The 21,708-nt window shown below is 47.4% G+C and overlaps 2 protein-coding genes across 2 annotated transcripts in view; both read right to left on the bottom strand.

The window, feature by feature from the left end:
* Positions 1-1,320: 1,320 nt before the first annotated feature.
* LOC142663505 (uncharacterized) overlaps positions 1,321-21,708 on the bottom strand; it is a 67,325-nt gene continuing 46,937 nt past the window's right edge. The window contains exon 9 of the mRNA XM_075842221.1: positions 1,321-2,552. Coding sequence (XP_075698336.1) covers positions 1,586-2,552 — 967 coding nt within the window. The 3' untranslated portion in view covers positions 1,321-1,585. The remainder of the gene's footprint in view (positions 2,553-21,708) is intronic.
* Positions 8,113-10,431, bottom strand: LOC142663846 (uncharacterized). Its single transcript, XM_075842676.1, has 3 exons — positions 10,168-10,431; positions 8,662-8,844; positions 8,113-8,577 (listed from the first exon to the last, which is right to left on the bottom strand). Exons 1-3 carry the CDS (start codon positions 10,306-10,308, stop codon positions 8,113-8,115), a joined length of 789 nt encoding a protein of 262 aa, XP_075698791.1. The 5' UTR covers positions 10,309-10,431.

The raw sequence follows: 21,708 nt of genomic DNA on the forward strand, positions 1-21,708 counted from the left end.
TCTAAGTGCACGGGAGAACAAACAGGGAACACGCAAGGGAAGGGGCAGTAGCCACGGAACGCTGCGAGGAAACGGAGCGGTGAATGAGTAGTCACGACCAGGATGAAGTGGAGTACACCAAAGTGAGCACGGAGAAGGAAGCAAGCCAGGGACAAAGCAAAGCAGGTTAAGCGGAACTGCAGCAAGGCAGAAGCACGGCAGAAGCAGGCTGGAGCAAGCAGCAGTGAGGCCAGGAATCCAGAAGAATTACAAGCACTGAGGAAGAGAACACGGCAGGTAATAAAGGACAGGGGGCGGAGCTAACTCCGACTGACCAGGCCGCGATAGGCTCTCCCACTCCTGAGCCTGCCACCCTGGTTGGTGGGAGATGGTGTCAGTCGAACAGGTCTGGCCTCAGGTGTGGATTGATTAATCCCAGGAGTATACCTAGACGTAGTACCTGGCAGATCCCTAACATAAACATTTCTCTTTGTGATGATCCTCTGATCATGGAGAAAACCAAGGTTGATGGTGTAACTGGCAATTGCTCAGTTATTGCAAAGGGTAGGAGCACCCACCTTTCATGTACACCATGGTTAGTCTTGACCATGGTGTTCAATTTTAATCTATAGAGGTTTCTATTTAAAGTAAGTTTGGCAATGGATTTGACGGCTTACGACGCTAGGTAACAAATCGGGTAACTGATTAGGGATGAACCTGAAACATTCTGCTGTTACTGCTTTCATTAGCGGAGAAAATTAAATGTTATTCTGCCACATGCCGTGCCCGCCAGACCAGTGCGAGTGCAGAATCTAGCGCTCCAACCCCTCTAAAATGCAGTTGATTCAACAGTCCATTAACTCCTGTTTTATACTGTAAGGCCTCATGCACACGGCCCTAGCCATGTGCACACGGCCCTAGCCATGTGCACGGCTGTGTTTTTCAGGTTGGTCGGCAACAGAGTGTCACCAGCGAGCTGTCCGCAAATTGCGGGCCATGCACATTGCCGTGTCCATTATTTTCAATGAGCCCGGACCGCAGAACACGGCCGAATAAGACATGCCCGTTCTTTCTGTGGTCCGGGCGCCGGGGCCATGCATGAACCGTGGAAACCACGCTCGTGTGCATGGCCCCATAGGAATGAATGGGGCCGCAATTCTCCCGTGGAATTGCGGCCACAAAAACACGTTCATGCGCATGGGGCCTTAAAGTCATGGACACAAGCATCAGGGACTATACATATGTTCGTATCCATTAATGAAACCATTGCCCACTCTGGAAAACTGGTTAATGGTTTTTACAATGTCAATGATATTGTAAGAAACTTTTTATTTTGATGTTTTTATATGTCGAAAACACAGAATTGAACCACAGCAGGCAGAATAATACAAACACTGTACGCATGACATTTTTACATTTTCCAGTCAATATGTTTCTTGTGTAATTGTAAGATAAGTATCTTTAATTCTGTAGAATTCCACTGTGCCACGATTGTGTTCGTACTCTATTTTCCCGCTTGATTGAGGGTAAAAGCTTCCGGCCCCTCATGTAAGATAACTTGGCTTTACTGTCAATCACTTCAAGATGTTTTTGAATGAAGTGATATCTATATAGTCGATAACAGATCTTTTTGTATCTTTCTCGATTTTAGCTTTTCATCACCATGACTTAATTGATGATTAAGAAGTAATGACCTGCGCGCAAAGCATTTCCCACAGTCCGAACAGGAAAATGGCTTCTCTCCCGTGTGAGTTCTCTGATGATAAGTTAGCGTTGATTTTTGTGTAAAATACTTATCGCATTGAGGACAGGAAAACGGCTTCTCTCCCGTGTGAACTCTCTGGTGCCTGACGAGATCTGATTTCTGAGCAAAACATTTCCCACACTCAGAACACGTAAACGGCTTTTCGCCAATGTGAATTCTCTGATGCCGACCAAGTTCTGATTTCTGCAAGAAACATTTGCCACACTCGGAACACGAGAATGGTTTCTCACCAATGTGGACCCTTTGATGTCTCTCGAGGAGCGATTGTTGTATAAAACATTTTCCACACTGGGAACATGAGAAGGGCTTTTCACCTGTGTGAAGTCTTTGATGATTAATAAGGGCTGATTTCTGGGTAAAATGTTTGTTGCACTGAGGGCATGAATATGGCTTCTCCCCTCTGTGAATTCTTTGATGCCTCACAAGATCAGATTTCTGGGTAAAACATTTTCCACATTCTGGACATGGAAATGGTTTCTCCCCGATGTGTATTCTCTGATGTCTGGAAAGTTCTGATTTCCATGCGTAACACTTCCCGCACTCTGAACAAGCAAAAGGCTTCTCGTTAATGGGAATTCTCTGATGTCTTTCCAGAAGGGACTGCTGTAAGAAACGTTTCCCACATTCGGAACATGAAAAAGTCTTCTCCCCCGTGTGAAGCCTACAGTGTCTAAAAAGGTTGGCTTTCTTGGTAAAACATTTCCCGCATTCAAAGCAAGAGTATGGCTTCTCAGTTGTGTGAGACCTCTGATGTCTGACAAAATCGGAATCCTGGGTAAAACATCTTCCGCATTCGGAACACGTAGAACTGTCTTTTCCTGTCTGAGCAGAAATGTTATGGGATTTTTCCAAAGGTTCCTTGTGATCAGATGTTAGATCTACGGTTTCAAGTACAGGAGGCACATTTGAGGTAATGTGGTTTTGTCCAAGGGAAACTTGAACGATTTCGATATCCTGTATTTCGCAATCAGGGGATAAATTGTGACATCTCTCTGAGATTTTCTGTCTCTTCCTTTTATCTGTTGATAAATATAAATTAAAACAAACGATCCTTAACCGGTCTATATAAAAAAGTGTGGCTTGTGCTTTTATGGGAGGGCAATGTATGGCTAATACTGTTGTGGGGCAATGTGTGGCTGGAACTAATGGGGAAACGATGTGCGGGTGGGAATGTAATGGAGGACTTGTGTGACTGCTACTATTTTGGGAGGCACTGTGGGGCTCTATGAGTTCTATTTTAAGCAACTTAACCGCGTATGGACATGGCCTAGTTGTGACACAGCGATTTTTCTGTTACTTCAACTCTGCATTTTGAAAGCCAGAACTTTTTCCGTCCGCATAGCCGTATGAGTGTTTATTTTTTGCACGGCCCTATTTTTGGGTACACACGACTTTTTGGGAGGTGCTATGAACAAATAACAGCAATTTTGCCATTGTTTTTTAGTTCTGGTATATTTTATGGAGCCCACCGAGCAGGATAAATCATATGCTCATTTTATTGTACGGGTCGTTTTGAATGGGCAGTTCATGATGGATTTTCTCTCTCTCCGATGCTCTTTAAATCCCCGTGTCATGAGGTGCTCCCTCCGGCCCTGCACTACACATAACACAGAGCGTCAGTTTTACCCGGAGTGATCCTTTCCATGGTTATTCCCATCTGAGGCATTCATGGCCTGTCCACAGGTGGGTGTTTCCTATATGTTGAGAGAATGGGGTCTCCTGATCCCCTGTTCTGCACCTCAGAGTAGGAAACGCTCGTCTTCCATGTTCTCCCGATAGGTGGGTGTCCTAAAAGTGGAACACACACCTGTCCGACACTTACGGCATATACTGTGGACCTGCCATAAATGTCTTAGATAGGAATTCAGAATTTGACAATGTGGCACTCACACCAGAAAAGTTTGTGCACCCCTCCTGCAGTTTATATCAGTGTCGGTTAAACAGAAGAGATTTCTTCATGCCCATGTGATCAATAAAGAACAGAATTTTTAAAGATTCGCATACGTTAAAAACAACTTCCTGTTGGTCCTACAGCGGCGCACATTGGGTTAATCGTTACCCGTTTTGATAGGACAGATTTTTATATCTTCTGCTAGGCACGAGACAATTTTCTCCTTGGTACCTCGGGGTGTATACAGAGAGCGCTTCTCTGTTCATCGTCCTTCCCCTCTTTACAGGAGCTGTATACCGGCACGGTCCTGTCTCTCAGCTCTCTGACAAGCATCATTGCACCGTGGACACCGCTCCGGGTGAACCAAGATGGCGGCCGCTATCTTCCTGTCAGCTCCATGTCACTTCTGCTGAGTCTGAATTATGCACCCGTGATTTCCACCTTGAAGGTATATTTGGAGCATGTACAGGAATCCGTTGTTGTCCAAGATACCGCTGTTATCGCCATATATCTCGGCTTTATATTTCCGGTAGTTTGTCGGGCAGTTGTAGCCGTTGCATCATAGAGGTCATTTTTATTTTGTGGCGCCCTTGACTTTTTGGGTCATTTCCACTATCTTACGGTTTCCTCTTAGTTCTGTCTTCTGTAGATGGCCGGCCAAACAAAAGCTACAGCAAAAGAAAGAGGGAAACTAAACATACCCACAGCATTTCTTGCCAGCAGCTGTCCCTTGAAAATGTAAACCATAAGGCTATGTTCACACGCTTAGCAAAAAAGTGTGACAATACCGAGCTGTTTTCAAGGGAAAACAGCCCCTGATTTTCAGCCGTTTTTTAAGCAAACTCGCATTTTTCACGGCCGTTTTTGGAGCTGCTTTTCTATTCACTCAAAGAAAAATGGCTCCAAAAACGGCTCAAGAAGTGACATGCACTTTTTTTTACAGGCGTTTTTTTTTTAACGCGGCCGTTTTTCGAAATGGCAGCGTGAAAAAATGCCCCGTTGGAACAGAACGCCATTTTTCCTATTAAAAATCTATGGGCAGATGTTTGGAGGTGTTCTGTTTCCAATTTTTCGGACGATTTTCGGCCCAAGGGCGCTTCTGAAGACCATTGTCTTCTCCATAAAGATGGCATCTCCAGGCTTATCAATGCTGTTAAGGAGACCGCAGAGTGAAACATTGATTCTGATGACATATCCAAAAGAAAATAGCTCTTATATAGGAAAAGTTCTTCCTAACCATCCAGTCCTATCAAATTGGTTCCAAAAAGATTGGGACAAGCCTGACAAGAGTAGATGCAGGTGCTAGGGTTAAAGCCACCTATAAAGCTAGATATTAAAAGCTGTGCCACAAGGGACTCTGCCCCCAAGGTTAATCTACCCATGGCCAAATCGTCCCAAAAATATGTCTTCCGCTCTAAAAAGTCAAACCCTACGGACAGAGGGGCAGGTTCCTGGTTAAAGAAGGACTACACCTCTGCAGGTAAAGTAGCTTTTGCTTCAATTCCAGTAGTTAGGGCTCTCCGCACATTGCTTATTAGCTTTCATATAATCTGAAAGACGGGAAACCAGGAGAACAAATTGTTTGTAACCTCCTGATCCTCAGCAGCAGATTTTTTGTGTAACCAGCCCTTGGATTCTCTTATGTTCTCTATATCCATGGCGTCATCTAATACGGCTAAAAGGAGTTTATGGATTAATCAATGGTCTAAGGACTCTCCTCTTTGCTTGGGCCTCAGCTGGACAGGATTTTTAAAATCTCTCCATGAGGGAAAAAGAGGTCGTTTTCCTTAAACTAGAAAAAAAATTAAAATAACTAGCTTCAAGCCCAGTGTCCGTTTATAAGGCAAAAGATCCCCCATATATAAGAGAAAACCTATAATAAGCAGAGAGAATACAAAGCCAAGTAAGATTCCTCCAACACCTGGCAACCCAAAAAATCTGGATCTATAATGCCGGCGCCAGAATCCCTCAGGTGGGATGAAGGGTATCCAACATTCTTCCATCTTGGTTAAGAACGTCTTCAGATGCCGGGGTAAACTCCATAATTCACGACAGTTACGCTCTGCAATTATCACGGATTCCTCTAGATTCTTTTGTTTCCTTGTAAATCCCGGCTCAGATCCCATCACTCTTCACCTACTGCAGGAATTTATAAGCAAGAGAGTCTTGGAACAAGTCCCGATCCACCAAAGGGGGCAGGGGATGTACTCAAGGCCGAAGAAAATGGTATGTTATTATCGACCTCACCTATCTTAATACTTTGTCAAGCGCAAATTCAAAATAGAAACTATCCGTCCGGTCACCAGTCTAATTGAGAATAACGATTACATGGCAACTATAGCCCTAGCCGATGCCATCTCCATATTCCGATACGAGAAAGTCACAGGAAGTTTCTTATGAGAGCAGTCGTGATGCTGCATCAGATCATTCATCTACAGTTCACCGAACCGAGAGTCTTTACCAAAGTCGCAGTAGTCATCGCCGCAGACCGTAGACCAAGGAATAACACCATATGTTTGATGACTGGCTAACAAAACTCCTTCTCAAGATCTCCTCATTTCTCATCTAGATCAGAATCTTTGGAAGGGAGATATCTTGGACAACAAAGGATTCCGGTACATGCTCCAAATATACCTTCAGGGTGGAAATCACGGGTGTATAATCCAGACTCAGCAGAAGTGACATGGAGCTTCGCATGACAGGAAGATAGCGGCCGCCATCTTGGTTTACCCGGAGCGGTGTCCATGATGCAATGATGCTTGTCAGAGAGCTGAGGGACAGGACCGTGCCGGTATACTGCTCCTGTAAAGAGGGGAAGGGCGATGGACAGAGAAGCGCTCCCTGTATACACCCCGAGGTACAAAGTAAAGGAGAAAATTGTAGGCCGTGTTTCGACAGAGTATATCTACAAGGCAGCAACTCGGGCCTTACCATCACCATTTATCAGACATTACAGGCTGGAATACTTCTGTGTAGAGGGTTCAGCCATTGTGAACACAGTGTTTAATAAAGTGTCTGGTATTTAGTCCCCCTTTTCTTTATTGCTTCTCAAGTCCCAACGTGTGCTGCCGTAGGTCCAACAAAAGTGGAAAATGTCCTGGAGTCCGCAGGCAGCAACGTCTTCCCTGCCAACGAGTTTTCAGTGCTGCATCTCTTTACTTTCCCGGAGGGTTCACATAGGGGGAGTACCCAACATTTAGCTGCTATCCATTAACTACTTAGTTGTGTCTCTTCTGTCCTATAAGAACAAGTAACTATTAACCCAATGTGTGCTGCCTACCGATTCTGGGAAATGACAATTTTAGGTTAGTAAATTTCCCACATTCTGGACTTCTACAGTGACATCCAGACAGATTTGTGGATCAGTATTTCAATCCTGTTCACGACATATACTGAAGGAAATGTCCAACACTGCGGCGGCACGTGCTAGTTATACAGTTCTTGCAGGAAAGGACCCATTTCATAATTGGAAATGGAAGTATTTTCTATAATCTGAATAAGGGACTGTTGTAGGGACTAAGCAAGGAGAATATGTGACACCCACCTGTATGGTTACCTGTAGGAGTGTCCTCTCCACACCGCTGATCACCCCTCACATACGTCTCTTCATCTCTCCCTATAGTTTCAACTTTAAAAATAATCAGGTCTTCATCCTTAATATCCCATAAAATAAAAACAGCACAAGGTCTCATTTAATAAATTAAAGCATACCCCCAGTAAAAGTCCATATTAATACTTGACCATTCTCCTGAAACCTTATGCACAATCTTGAAGGGTCAGTGGTTCGTAGCCCCGGCTTCTCCTTCCTCAAGTTTTTGTGAAAGAAAGTAGCTGGCAGCTCCCATTGACAACCATATTAGTTCTGATGGGGCTGATTTCACGGTCACCCAGTCACCCACAGGAATATTCCCCTCTCTCCAGTCTTCCTTTCAGTCATTTTCCCTTTTCATCTATTTTGTGTGCAGGTGGCACCTCAGAGGCAGTATCTCAGTTGCCTACAGCCGTTATCAACTACCCCGATTATAGGTAAAATTCACCAAGTGAATCTGAACAAGACGTAATGGATGGTAGTCAAGCAGAAATTGGAGGGATATAGACATGCCTGGTTGAAGCACTGGCCATAGAAAGGTACATCCTCCTGACAATGGAGTTTGATAGAGATAAAGTGTTAGGGGAGCTTTGTCTGGTTTGGCTACATATGAAGCAACACGAAGAGCAATGAAGTCTCTTCAGACATCTCAAATGAAGTCACCCCTACATGATGGCAGCATTTCTTGTTATTCTGCTGGATTGTGGTGGCATTTCTGAGCTTTACAACCCCCTGATGATATTTCTGATGTCATGACCTCAATTTCAATGAACCTCTAGAATGAAGAAGACCATGTGGATGTAAGAGAGTCCAACACTAAAAAAAAACAAGAAAACATTTGGATTAGAGATCCATTTACCTCATCATGAAGGACACTGTGTTTTTTATTTATACAGTCCTGGGAATACGGAGAACGGGGACATCTCTCTGGTGGATTTCTCTCCCTTGATCCATCTGTAGGACACACACAGCGACTGAATATATTGTTATATGTGATGATGAGATGATGGGAGGATCTGGGTGACCCTCAAACTGCTCTCCTGAAACTCTCTTCTTACCGGGTGATGTGCGGTCACGGTGGTCCTTCATCATGACGTCCTTGTTCGGATCCCTCTTAGCCGGTGATGTGAGGGGCCGGTGGTCCTCCATCATGACCTCCTTGTTCGGATCCCTCTTAGCCGGTGATGTGTGGTCCTCCATCATGACCTCCTTGTAGAGATCCCTCTTACCCGGTGATGTGAGGGGCCGGTGGTCCTCCATCATGACGTCCTTGTACAGATCCTTGTGTTCTTCTATATATTCCCACTCCTCCATGGATAAATAGACGGCGACATCCTGACATCTTATAGGAACCTGACACACAATGATTCAGTCATCACCCAGACACATTGTACCTTGTGTTATTATATAATGTCCCAGCATTCCCGGCAGTGTCACCTCTCCAGTCAGCAGCTCTATGATCTTGTGGGTGAGGTCCAGGATCTTCTCGTTGTTCCTCTCATGTATCAGTGAGTGAGGTGGAGGCTCCGTGATGGGGGTCTGGGTCTCGCTCCGTCCTCCCGACCCATGGGGACGGCTGCTGGGGGTCACACGGTCACCAGATGTCACTACTGTGTAATCCTGTGTAGGGAGAGGGATACTGATAATAACACTATATACATCACCATAACCCCTCACCTCTTCAGCCATGTTCCCGTGTTAATAAAGGAGTAGTCCTGTTTAGAAAACCCTTTTCCATATACACAATTAAAAAAATTCTAATTTAGTAGAGGGGTGAGGGGTGGGGGGGGTTCTCTGTTCAGGATCCTGGTCTTCTGGCCAAGTGGAGAGCGGTTACATAGAATGGACACTGTGTAATGCTTCGTTTCCCCTGTGGTGGCGCTGCAGGAAAATTGAACACACACTGCCAGGTTTCCCTGCAGATTATAGCGGATCGCGGGGGGGTCCCAGCAGGGAGACACTTTGTGATTGACTTATTTTTAAGGGACTGTTCTAACAAGTAGGGATTGTCTAGAGAGGGGCGACAATATGCCCAGAGTCCCTCACCTCTCCGGTCAGCAGGTAGATGATTTCCAGAGTGAGGTTTAGTATTCTCCTGGTCATCTTGTTTCTGTCCTTGTCCATTCTCGGTGTGTTAGTTGGGGAGAGGACCATTGTATTGAGGAGGTAGGACCCTATTCTACATGAACATGAGGGGATAAGGAGCCTCCATGAAAGTAATTACAGATAACATGGTAAGAATACGCCGTACACAAGCAGGAATATTATATACTATATAGGAGCTTCTTCTACGTTAAAGGGGTTACCCGGGGGACCAAAACGTATTATCAGTGTAGTCCCTGCAGTATGTGATACACTCGCTAATATACGTTCCGGTCCCCGTCGGGCTGAGATTTTAATAGATTTTTATAGCGCTGCCGGGGGACGGAAGGTCTAAAATTCTCAGTCATGTGACCGGCCCCACTATTTATATTAACCCATGTGCCGTGACCTTCCTCTAGTGATAGATATATATGTATATAATCTATATAAAGGAAAAAAAAACTAAAAAAAAAACGTACATATTTGTAATTCATGGACTCCGTAGCTTTTCGACCCCAGTAACCAATAACTCCAAGCTAGTTTTTTCTGACATATTTGTGTGAAAATCCCTTTGAAGTTCCTGAACTTAGGTGTGATCGTTATTAAGACCAGAGCCGTCAGAGCAACCGACCTGACGGAAGGAAACAGATTCTATGAATAAAGGAAAGCAAAGAACAGAACAGGGCATTATGGGATTTGTAGTTATACACTCGTAAATATTAGAATTTTTCTTAGGGGTTAATAATCACAGTTGTAGACTACAAGAAAATGGCTGCCACCATCCACGTACTAAAGCACCCAGGAAGCCGGTGGGACAGGGCCCCAGTTCAAGTTAATAGAGGGACCTCCGTTATTACTTACCTGGAGAAATAAAGGGAGAACCACAGCTTTATGTCTTTTCTGGAGCTGATGGAAACCACAACAAAATGGCCGACTATCCCTGGAGAAGAAGAAATGTATGACACAGTAATAAGGGGTGTTTGATGTTTGGGGACCCACCATGCTGTGGCAGGCGGTGACGAGACGTTTCCTTTAGCATTGACCGTCTGTGATTCTCAGCCTGGTACCCGTGCCTTCAAGAACATAGCCACCCAAGCACTGCCTGCCGATACTCCACAGGACCTTTCATGATGTCACCATCATGTGATCATACAGTGGGCGGGGTAACATGCAGCAGAGCTGTATGTGTATGTAACTTGTAGCAGAGCTGTGTATGTAATGTGCATGCAGCAGAGCTGTATCATACCTCCCAACTTTTGAATTCGGAAAAGAGGGACATTTTAAGCCATGCCCTCTAACCACACCCAATATCCGGCATAAACACATAAGATCACGGCGAGAGCCTTTTGCAAATAACACGCGAACATTCTCACTGCGGATCTCTGGACTGTCTGGATATCACAGATATTATGGATCCGGTTATATCGTCACTGCGGCTCTCTGGACTGTCTGGATATCACAGATATTATGGATCCGGTTATATCGTCACTGCGGATCTCTGGACTGTCTGAATATCACAGATATTATGGATCCGGTTATATAGTCACTGCGGATCTCTAGACTGTCTGGATATCACAGATATTATGGATCCGGTTATATCGTCACTGCGGATCTCTGGACTGTCTGGATATCACAGATATTATGGATCCGGTTAGATCGTCACTGCGGATCTCTGGACTGTCTGGATATCACAGATATTATGGTTCCGGTTATATCGTCACTGCGGATCTCTGGACTGTCTGGATATCACAGATATTATGGATCCGGTTATATCGTCACTGCGGATCTCTGGAATGTCTGGATATCACAGATATTATGGATCCGGTTATATCGTCACTGCGGATCTCTGGAATGTCTGGATATCACAGATATTATGGATCCGGTTATATCGTCACTGCGGATCTCTAGACTGTCTGGATATCACAGATATTATGGATCCGGTTATATAGTCACTGCGGATCTCTGGACTGTCTGGATATCACAGATATTATGGATCCGGTTATATCGTCACTGCGGATCTCTGGACTGTCTGGATATCACAGATATTATGGATCCGGTTATATCGTCACTGCGGATCTCTGGACTGTCTGGATATCACAGATATTATGGATCCGGTTATATCGTCACTGCGGATCTCTAGACTGTCTGGATATCACGGATATTATAGATCCGGTTATGTCGTCACTGCGGATCTCTGGACTGTCTGGATATCACAGATATTATGGATCCGGTTATATCGTCACTGCGGATCTCTGGACTGTCTGGATATCACAGATATTATGGATCCGGTTATATCGTCACTGCGGATCTCTGGACTGTCTGGATATCACAGATATTATGGATCCGGTTATATCGTCACTGCGGATCTCTAGACTGTCTGGATATCACGGATATTATAGATCCGGTTATGTCGTCACTGCGGATCTCTGGACTGTCTGGATATCACAGATATTATGGATCCGGTTATATCGTCACTGCGGATCTCTGGACTGTCTGGATATCACAGATATTATGGATCCGGTTATATCATCACTGCGGATCTCTGGACTGTCTGGATATCACAGATATTATGGATCCGGTTATATCGTCACTGCGGATCTCTGGACTGTCTGGATATCACCGATATTATGGATCCTGTTATATCGTCACTGCGGATCTCTGGACTGTCTGGATATCACAGATATTATGGATCCGGTTATATCGTCACTGCGGATCTCTGGACTGTCTGGATATCACAGATATTATGGATCCGGTTATATCGTCACTGCGGATCTCTAGACTGTCTGGATATCACAGATATTATGGATCCGGTTATATAGTCACTGCGGATCTCTAGACTGTCTGGATATCACAGATATTATAGATCCGGTTATATCGTCACTGCGGATCTCTGGACTGTCTGGATATAACAGATATTATGGATCCGGTTATATCTTCACTGCGGATCTCTAGACTGTCTGGATATCACAGATATTATAGATCCGGTTATATCATCACTGCGGATCTCTGGACTGTCTGGATATCACAGATATTATAGATCCGGTTATATCATCACTGCGGATCTCTGGACTGTCTGGATATCACAGATATTATGGATCCGGTTATATCGTCACTGCGGATCTCTGGACTGTCTGGATATCACAAATATTATGGATCCGGTTATATCGTCACTGCGGATCTCTGGACTGTCTGGATATCACAGATATTATGGTTCCGGTTATATCGTCACTGCGGATCTCTGGACTGTCTGGATATCACAGATATTATGGATCCGGTTATATCGTCACTGCGGATCTCTGGACTGTCTGGATATCACAGATATTATGGTTCCGGTTATATCGTCACTGCGGATCTCTGGACTGTCTGGATATCACAGATATTATGGATCCGGTTATATCGTCACTATGGATCTCTAGACTGTCTGGATATCACAGATATTATGGATCCGGTTATATCGTCACTGCGGATCTCTGGACTGTCTGGATATCACAGATATTATGGATCCGGTTATATCGTCACTGCGGATCTCTAGACTGTCTAGATATCACAGATATTATGGATCCGGTTACATCGTCACTGCGGATCTCTGGACTGTCTGGATATCACAGATATTATGGATCCGGTTACATCGTCACTGCGGATCTCTGGACTGTCTGGATATCACAGATATTATGGATCCGGTTATATTGTCACTGCGGATCTCCGGACTGTCTGGATATCACAGATATTATGGATCCGGTTATATCGTCACTGCGGATCTCTAGACTGTCTGGATATCACAGATATTATGGATCCGGTTATATCGTCACTGCGGATCTCTGGACTGTCTGGATATCACAGATATTATGGTTCCGGTTATATCGTCACTGCGGATCTCTGGACTGTCTTGATATCACAGATATTATGGATCCGGTTATATCGTCACTGCGGATCTCTGGACTGTCTGGATATCACAGATATTATGGATCCGGTTATATCGTCACTGCGGATCTCTGGACTGTCTGGATATCACAGATATTATGGATCCGGTTACATCGTCACTGCGGATCTCTGGACTGTCTGGATATCACAGATATTATGGATCCGGTTATATCGTCACTGCGGATCTCCGGACTGTCTGGATATCACAGATATTATGGATCCGGTTATATCGTCACTGCGGATCTCCAGACTGTCTGGATATCACAGATATTATGGATCCGGTTATATCGTCACTGCGGATCTCTGGACTGTCTGGATATCACAGACATTATGGATCTGGTTATATCGTCACTGCGGATCTCTGGACTGTCTGGATATCACAGATATTATGGATCCGGTTATATCGTCACTGCGGATCTCTGGACTGTCTGGATATCACAGATATTATGGATCCGGTTATATCGTCACTGCGGATCTCTGGACTGTCTGGATATCACAGATATTATGGATCCGGTTATATCGTCACTGCAGATCTCTAGACTGTCTGGATATCACAGATATTATGGATCCGGTTATATCGTCACTGCGGATCCCTGGACTGTCTGGATATCACAGATATTATGGATCCGGTTATATCGTCACTGCGGATCTCTGGACTGTCTGGATATCACAGATATTATGGTTCCGGTTATATCGTCACTGCGGATCTCTGGACTGTCTGGATATCACAGATATTATGGATCCGGTTATATCGTCACTGCGGATCTCTAGACTGTCCGGATATCACAGATATTATGGATCCGGTTATATCGTCACTGCGGATCTCTAGACTGTCTGGATATCACAGATATTATGGTTCCGGTTATATCGTCACTGCGGATCTCTGGACTGTCTGGATATCACAGATATTATGGATCCGGTTATATTGTCACTGCGGATCTCTGGACTGTCTGGATATCACAGATATTATGGATCCGGTTATATCGTCACTGCGGATCCCTGGACTGTCTGGATATCACAGATATTATGGATCCGGTTATATAGTCACTGCGGATCTCTAGACTGTCTGGATATCACAGATATTATGGATCCGGTTATATCGTCACTGCGGATCTCTGGACTGTCTGGATATCACAGATATTATGGATCTGGTTATATCGTCACTGCGGATCTCTAGACTGTCTAGATATCACAGATATTATGGATCCGGTTACATCGTCACTGCGGATCTCTGGACTGTCTGGATATCACAGATATTATGGATCCGGTTACATCGTCACTGCGGATCTCTGGACTGTCTGGATATCACAGATATTATGGATCCGGTTATATCGTCACTGCGGATCTCCGGACTGTCTGGATATCACAGACATTATGGATCTGGTTATATCGTCACTGCGGATCTCTGGACTGTCTGGATATCACAGATATTATGGATCCGGTTATATCGTCACTGCGGATCTCTGGACTGTCTGGATATCACAGATATTATGGATCCGGTTATATCGTCACTGCGGATCTCTGGACTGTCTGGATATCACAGATATTATGGATCCGGTTATATCGTCACTGCAGATCTCTAGACTGTCTGGATATCACAGATATTATGGATCCGGTTATATCGTCACTGCGGATCCCTGGACTGTCTGGATATCACAGATATTATGGATCCGGTTATATCGTCACTGCGGATCTCTGGACTGTCTGGATATCACAGATATTATGGTTCCGGTTATATCGTCACTGCGGATCTCTGGACTGTCTGGATATCACAGATATTATGGATCCGGTTATATCGTCACTGCGGATCTCTAGACTGTCCGGATATCACAGATATTATGGATCCGGTTATATCGTCACTGCGGATCTCTAGACTGTCTGGATATCACAGATATTATGGTTCCGGTTATATCGTCACTGCGGATCTCTGGACTGTCTGGATATCACAGATATTATGGATCCGGTTATATTGTCACTGCGGATCTCTGGACTGTCTGGATATCACAGATATTATGGATCCGGTTATATCGTCACTGCGGATCCCTGGACTGTCTGGATATCACAGATATTATGGATCCGGTTATATAGTCACTGCGGATCTCTAGACTGTCTGGATATCACAGATATTATGGATCCGGTTATATCGTCACTGCGGATCTCTGGACTGTCTGGATATCACAGATATTATGGATCTGGTTATATCGTCACTGCGGATCTCTAGACTGTCTAGATATCACAGATATTATGGATCCGGTTACATCGTCACTGCGGATCTCTGGACTGTCTGGATATCACAGATATTATGGATCCGGTTACATCGTCACTGCGGATCTCTGGACTGTCTGGATATCACAGATATTATGGATCCGGTTATATCGTCACTGCGGATCTCCGGACTGTCTGGATATCACAGATATTATGGATCCGGTTATATCGTCACTGCGGATCTCTAGACTGTCTGGATATCACAGATATTATGGATCCGGTTATATCGTCACTGCGGATCTCTGGACTGTCTGGATAACACAGATATTATGGATCCGGTTATATTGTCACTGCGGATCTCTGGACTGTCTTGATATCACAGATATTATGGATCCGGTTACATCGTCACTGCGGATCTCTGGACTGTCTGGATATCACAGATATTATGGATCCGGTTATATCGTCACTGCAGATCTCTGGACTGTCTGGATATCACAGATATTATGGATCCGGTTACATCGTCACTGCGGATCTCTGGACTGTCTGGATATCACAGATATTATGGATCCGGTTATATCGTCACTGCGGATCTCTGGACTGTCTGGATATCACAGATATTATGGATCCGGTTATATCGTCACTGCGGATCTCTAGACTGTCTGGATATCACAGATATTATGGATCCGGTTATATCGTCACTGCGGATCTCTGGACTGTCTGGATATCACAGATATTATGGATCCGGTTATATCGTCACTGCGGATCTCTGGACTGTCTGGATATCACAGATATTATGGATCCGGTTATATCGCCACTGCAGATCTCTGGACTGTCTGGATATCACAGATATTATGGATCCGGTAATATCGTCACTGCGGATCTCTGGACATCACAGATATTATGGATCCGGTTATATCGTCACTGCGGATCTCTGGACTGTCTGGATATCACAGATATTATGGATCCGGTTATATCGTCACTGCGGATCCCTGGACTGTCTGGATATCACAGATATTATGGATCCGGTTATATCGTCACTGCGGATCTCTGGACTGTCTGGATATCACAGATATTATGGATCCGGTTATATCGTCACTGCGGATCTCTGGACTGTCTGGATATCACAGATATTATGGATCCGGTTATATCGTCACTGCAGATCTCTAGAATGTCTGGATATCACAGATATTATGGATCCGGTTATATAGTCACTGCGGATCTCTGGACTGTCTGGATATCACAGATATTATGGATCCGGTTATATCGTCACTGCGGATCTCTGGACTGTCTGGATATCACAGATATTATGGATCCGGTTATATCGTCACTTAGGATCTCTAGACTGTCTGGATATCACAGATATTATGGATCCGGTTATATCGTCACTGCGGATCTCTGGACTGTCTGGATATCACAGATATTATGGATCCGGTTATATCGTCACTGCAGATCTCTGGACTGTCTGGATATCACAGATATTATGGATCCGGTTATATCGTCACTGCAGATCTCTGGACTGTCTGGATATCACAGATATTATGGATCCGGTTATATCGTCACTGCAGATCTCTGGACTGTCTGGATATCACAGATATTATGGATCCGGTTATGTCGTCTTTGTGTTACTTTTCCTATCTTGGGTAGAACATTTGCTCATCACGGCGGCAGCAGCTGCAGGACAAACCAAAAGGCTGAGACCAATGAAAATCAAGAGGGAGACCCTGTGGTGGATGACTTTTCAAATGACAGGTAGCAGAGTTACATGATGGGGATTTTTTTTTCCACTTGTGTAACTCTGCTAACGGTCAATGGAAAAAATCATCCACCAGAGCCCCCCTGTGGATTGCTCCACACACAGCCCCCCTGTACATAGCGCCAGACACAACCCCCCTGTACATAGCGCCAGACAAAGCCCCCCTGTAGATTGCTACACACACAGCCACCCTGTACATTGCTCCACACAGCCTCCCTGTACATTGCTCCACACACAGTCCCCCTGTACATAGCTCCACACACAGCCCCCCTGTACATAGCTCCACACACAGCCCCCCTGTACATAGCTCCACACACAGCCCTCCTGTAGATAGCGTCAGACACAGCCCCCCTGTAGATAGCTCCACACACAGCCCCCTGTAGACAGCGCCAGACACAGCCCCCCTGTAGATAGCATCAGGCACAGCCCCCCTGTAGATAGCTCCACAAACAACCCCCCTGTAGATAGCTCCACACACAGCCCCCCTGTACATAGCTCCACACACAGCCCCCCTGTACATAGCTCCACACACAGCCCTCCTGTAGATAGCGTCAGACACAGCCCCCCTGTAGATAGCTCCACACACAGCCCCCTGTAGACAGCGCCAGACACAGCCCCCCTGTAGATAGCATCAGGCACAGCCCCCCTGTAGATAGCTCCACAAACAGCCCCCCTGTAGATAGCTCCACACACAGTCCCCCTGTACATAGCGTCACACACAGCCCCCTGTAGATTGCACCACACACAGCCCACTGTAGCTTGCTCCACACACACAGCCCCCCTGTAGCTTGCTCCACACACACAGCCCCCCTGTAGATAGCTCCACAGACAGCCCCCTGTAGAGAGCTCCACACACAGCGCCCCTGTAGATCGCTCCACACAGCCCCCCTGTAGATAGCGCCACACACAGACCCCTGTAGATAGCGCCGCACAGACCCCCTATACATAGCGCCACACAGTCACCTGTAGATAGCGCCACACACAGCCCCCCTGTAGATAGCGCAACACACAGCCCCCCTGTAGATAGCGCCACACACAGCCCCCCTGTAGATAGCGCCACACACAGCCCCCGTGGAAATAGCTCCAGACACAGCCCCCCTGTAGATAGCTCCATACACAGCCCCCCTGTAGATAGCTCCATACACAGCTCCCCTGTAGTTAGCTCCACACACAGCCACCCTGTAGATAGCTCCACACACAGCCCGCCTGTAGATAGCGCCACACACAGCCCCCCTGTAGAAAGCGCCACACAAACCCCTATACATAGCGCCACACACAGCCCCCTGTAGATAGCGGCACACACAGACCCCCTGTAGATAGCTCCACACTCAGAACCCCTGTAGATAGCGCCACACACCGCCCCCTGTAGATAGCGCCACACATAGCCCCCTGTAAATCGCTCCACACAGTCCGCTGTAGATCGCTCCACACACAGCCCCCTGTAGATCGCTCCACACACAGCCCCCTGTAGATCATACCACACAAAGACCCCCTGTAGATAGCTCCACACACAGCCCCCTGTAGATCGCTCCACACACAGCCCATCTCTACGTAGCGCCACACACAGCCCCCCTGTAGGTAGCGCCAGCTACAGCCCCCTGTAGATAGCGCCACACACAGGCCCCCCTGTAGATAGCGCCACACAGCACCCCTGTTGATAGCGCCACACAGCACCCCTGTTGATAGCGCCACACACAGCCCTTTTTAGATAACGTCAAAACACAGCCCGCTGTAGATAGCGCCACAAACACAGCCCGGTGTAGATCGCTCCACACACAGCCCCCTGTATATCGCTCAACACACAGCCCCCATGTAGATAGTTCCACACACAGCCCCCCTTTAGATCGCTCCACACACAGCCCCCCTGTATAGCGCCACACACAGCCCCCTGTAGATTGCACCACACAGCCCACTGTAGCTTTCTCCACACACACAGCCCCCCTGTAGCTTGCTCCACACACACAGCCCCCCTGTAGATAGCTCCACAGACAGCCCCCTGTAGATAGCTCCACACATAGCCCCCTGTAGAGAGCTCCACACACAGCGCCCCTGTAGATCGCTCCACACAGCCCCCCTGTAGATAGCGCCACACACAGACCCCTGTAGATAGCGCCACACAGACCCCCTATACATAGCGCCACACAGTCACCTGTAGATAGCGCCACACACAGCCCCCCTGTAGATAGCGCAACACACAGCCCCCTGTAGATAGCGCCACACACAGCCCCCCTGTAGATAGCGCCACACACAGCCCCCCTGGAAATAGCTCCACACACAGCCACCCTGTAGATAGCTCCACACACAGCCCCCCTGTAGTTAGCTCCACACACAGCCACCCTGTAGATAGCTCCACACACAGCCCGCCTGTAGATAGCACCACACACAGCCCCCCTGTAGAAAGCGCCACACAGACCCCTATACATAGCGCCACACACAGCCCCCTGTAGATAGCAGCACACACAGACCCCCTGTAGATAGCTCCACACTCAGAACCCCTGTAGATAGCGCCACACACCGCCCCCTGTAGATAGCGCCACACACAGCCCCCTGTAAATCGCTCCACACAGTCCGCTGTAGATCGCTCCACACACAGCCCCCTGTAGATCGCTCCACACACAGCCCCCTGTAGAGCATACCACACAAAGACCCCCTGTAGATAGCTCCACACACAGCCCCCTGTAGATCGCTCCACACACAGCCCATCTCTACGTAGCGCCACACACAGCCCCCCTGTAGGTAGCGCCAGCTACAGCCCCCTGTAGATAGCGTCACACACAGGCCCCCCTGTAGATAGCGCCACACACAGCCCCCTGTAGATAGTGCCACACAGCACCCCTGTTGATAGCGCCACACACAGCCCTTTTTAGATAACGTCAAAACACAGCCCGCTGTAGATAGCGCCACAAACACAGCCCGGTGTAGATCGCTCCACACACAGCCCCCTGTATATCGCTCAACACACAGCCCCCATGTAGATAGTTCCACACACAGCGCCCCTTTAGATCGCTCCACACACAGCCCCCTTGTATAGCGCCACACACAGCCCCCTGTAGATTGCACCACACACAGCCCACTGTAGCTTGCTCCACACACACAGCCCCCCTGTAGCTTGCTCCAAACAAACAGCCCCCCTGTAGATAGCTCCAGACAGCCCCCTGTAGATAGCTCCACACACAGCCCCCTGTAGAGAGCTCCACACACAGCGCCCCTGTAGATCGCTCCACACAGCCCCCTGTAGATAGCGCCACACAGACCCCCTATACATAGCGCCACACAGTCACCTGTAGATAGCGCCACACACAGCCCCCCTGTAGATAGCGCAACACACAGCCCCCCTGTAGATAGCGCCACACACAGCCCCCCTGTAGATAGCGCCACACACAGCCCCCCTGGAAATAGCTCCAGGCACAGCCCCCCTGTAGATAGCTCCATACACAGCCCCCCTGTAGATAGCTCCATACACAGCCCCCCTGTAGTTAGCTCCACACACAGCCACCCTGTAGATAGCTCCACACACAGCCCGCCTGTAGATAGCGCCACACACAGCCCCCCTGTAGAAAGCGCCACACAGACCCCTATACATAGCGCCACACACAGCCCCCTGTAGATAGCGGAACACACAGACCCCCTGTAGATAGCTCCACACTCAGAACCCCTGTAGATAGCGCCACACACCGCCCCCTGTAGATAGCGCCACACACAGCCCCCTGTAAATCGCTCCACACAGTCCGCTGTAGATCGCTCCACACACAGCCCCCTGTAGATCGCTCCACACACAGCCCCCTGTAGATCGCTCCACACACAGCCCCCTGTAGATCATACCACACAAAGACCCCCTGTAGATAGCTCCACACACAGCCCCCTGTAGATCGCTCCACACACAGCCCATCTCTACGTAGCGCCACACCCAGCCCCCCTGTAGGTAGCGCCAGCTACAGCCCCCTGTAGATAGCGCCACACACAGCCCCCCTGTAGATAGCGCCACACACAGCGCCCTGTAGATAGCGCCACACAGCACCCCTGTTGATAGCGCCACACACAGCCTTTTTTAGATAACGTCAAAACACAGCCCGCTGTAGATAGCGCCACAAACACAGCCCGGTGTAGATCGCTCCACACACAGCCCCCTGTATATCGCTCAACACACAGCCCCCATGTAGATAGTTCCACACACAGCCCCCCTCTACATAGCGCCACACACAGCCCCCTGTAGGTAGTGCCACACACAACCCGCCTGATCGCTCCACACACACAGCCCCCCTGTAGATCGCTCCACACATAGCCCCCGAGTAGATAGCTCCACACACACAGCCCCCCAGTAGATAGCACCACCCACAGTCCCCTGTAAATAGCGACACACACAGCCCCCTTTAGATAGCGCCACACACAGGCCCCCCGTAGATAGCTCCACACACTGCCCCTGTAGATCGCTCCACATACAGCCCTTTTTAGATAACGTCACAAACACAGCCCGCTGTAGATAGCGCCACAAACACAGCCCGGTGTAGATCGCTCCACACAAT

This window comes from Rhinoderma darwinii, chromosome 11 (genome assembly GCF_050947455.1).
Source record: "Rhinoderma darwinii isolate aRhiDar2 chromosome 11, aRhiDar2.hap1, whole genome shotgun sequence".
NCBI lineage: Eukaryota > Metazoa > Chordata > Amphibia > Anura > Rhinodermatidae > Rhinoderma > Rhinoderma darwinii.

Bases quoted from the DNA above. Each gene is read 5' to 3' on its own strand.
- LOC142663846 (XM_075842676.1), bottom strand. From the start codon at position 10,308: ATGGTGGGTCCCCAAACATCAAACACCCCTTATTACTGTGTCATACAT. The intron at 8,845-10,167 runs GTAAGTAATAAC...CTCCCTACACAG, and splicing joins TTCTCCCTTTATTTCTCCAG to GATTACACAGTAGTGACATC. The intron at 8,578-8,661 runs GTGACACTGCCG...ATTGTGTGTCAG, and splicing joins TAGAGCTGCTGACTGGAGAG to GTTCCTATAAGATGTCAGGA.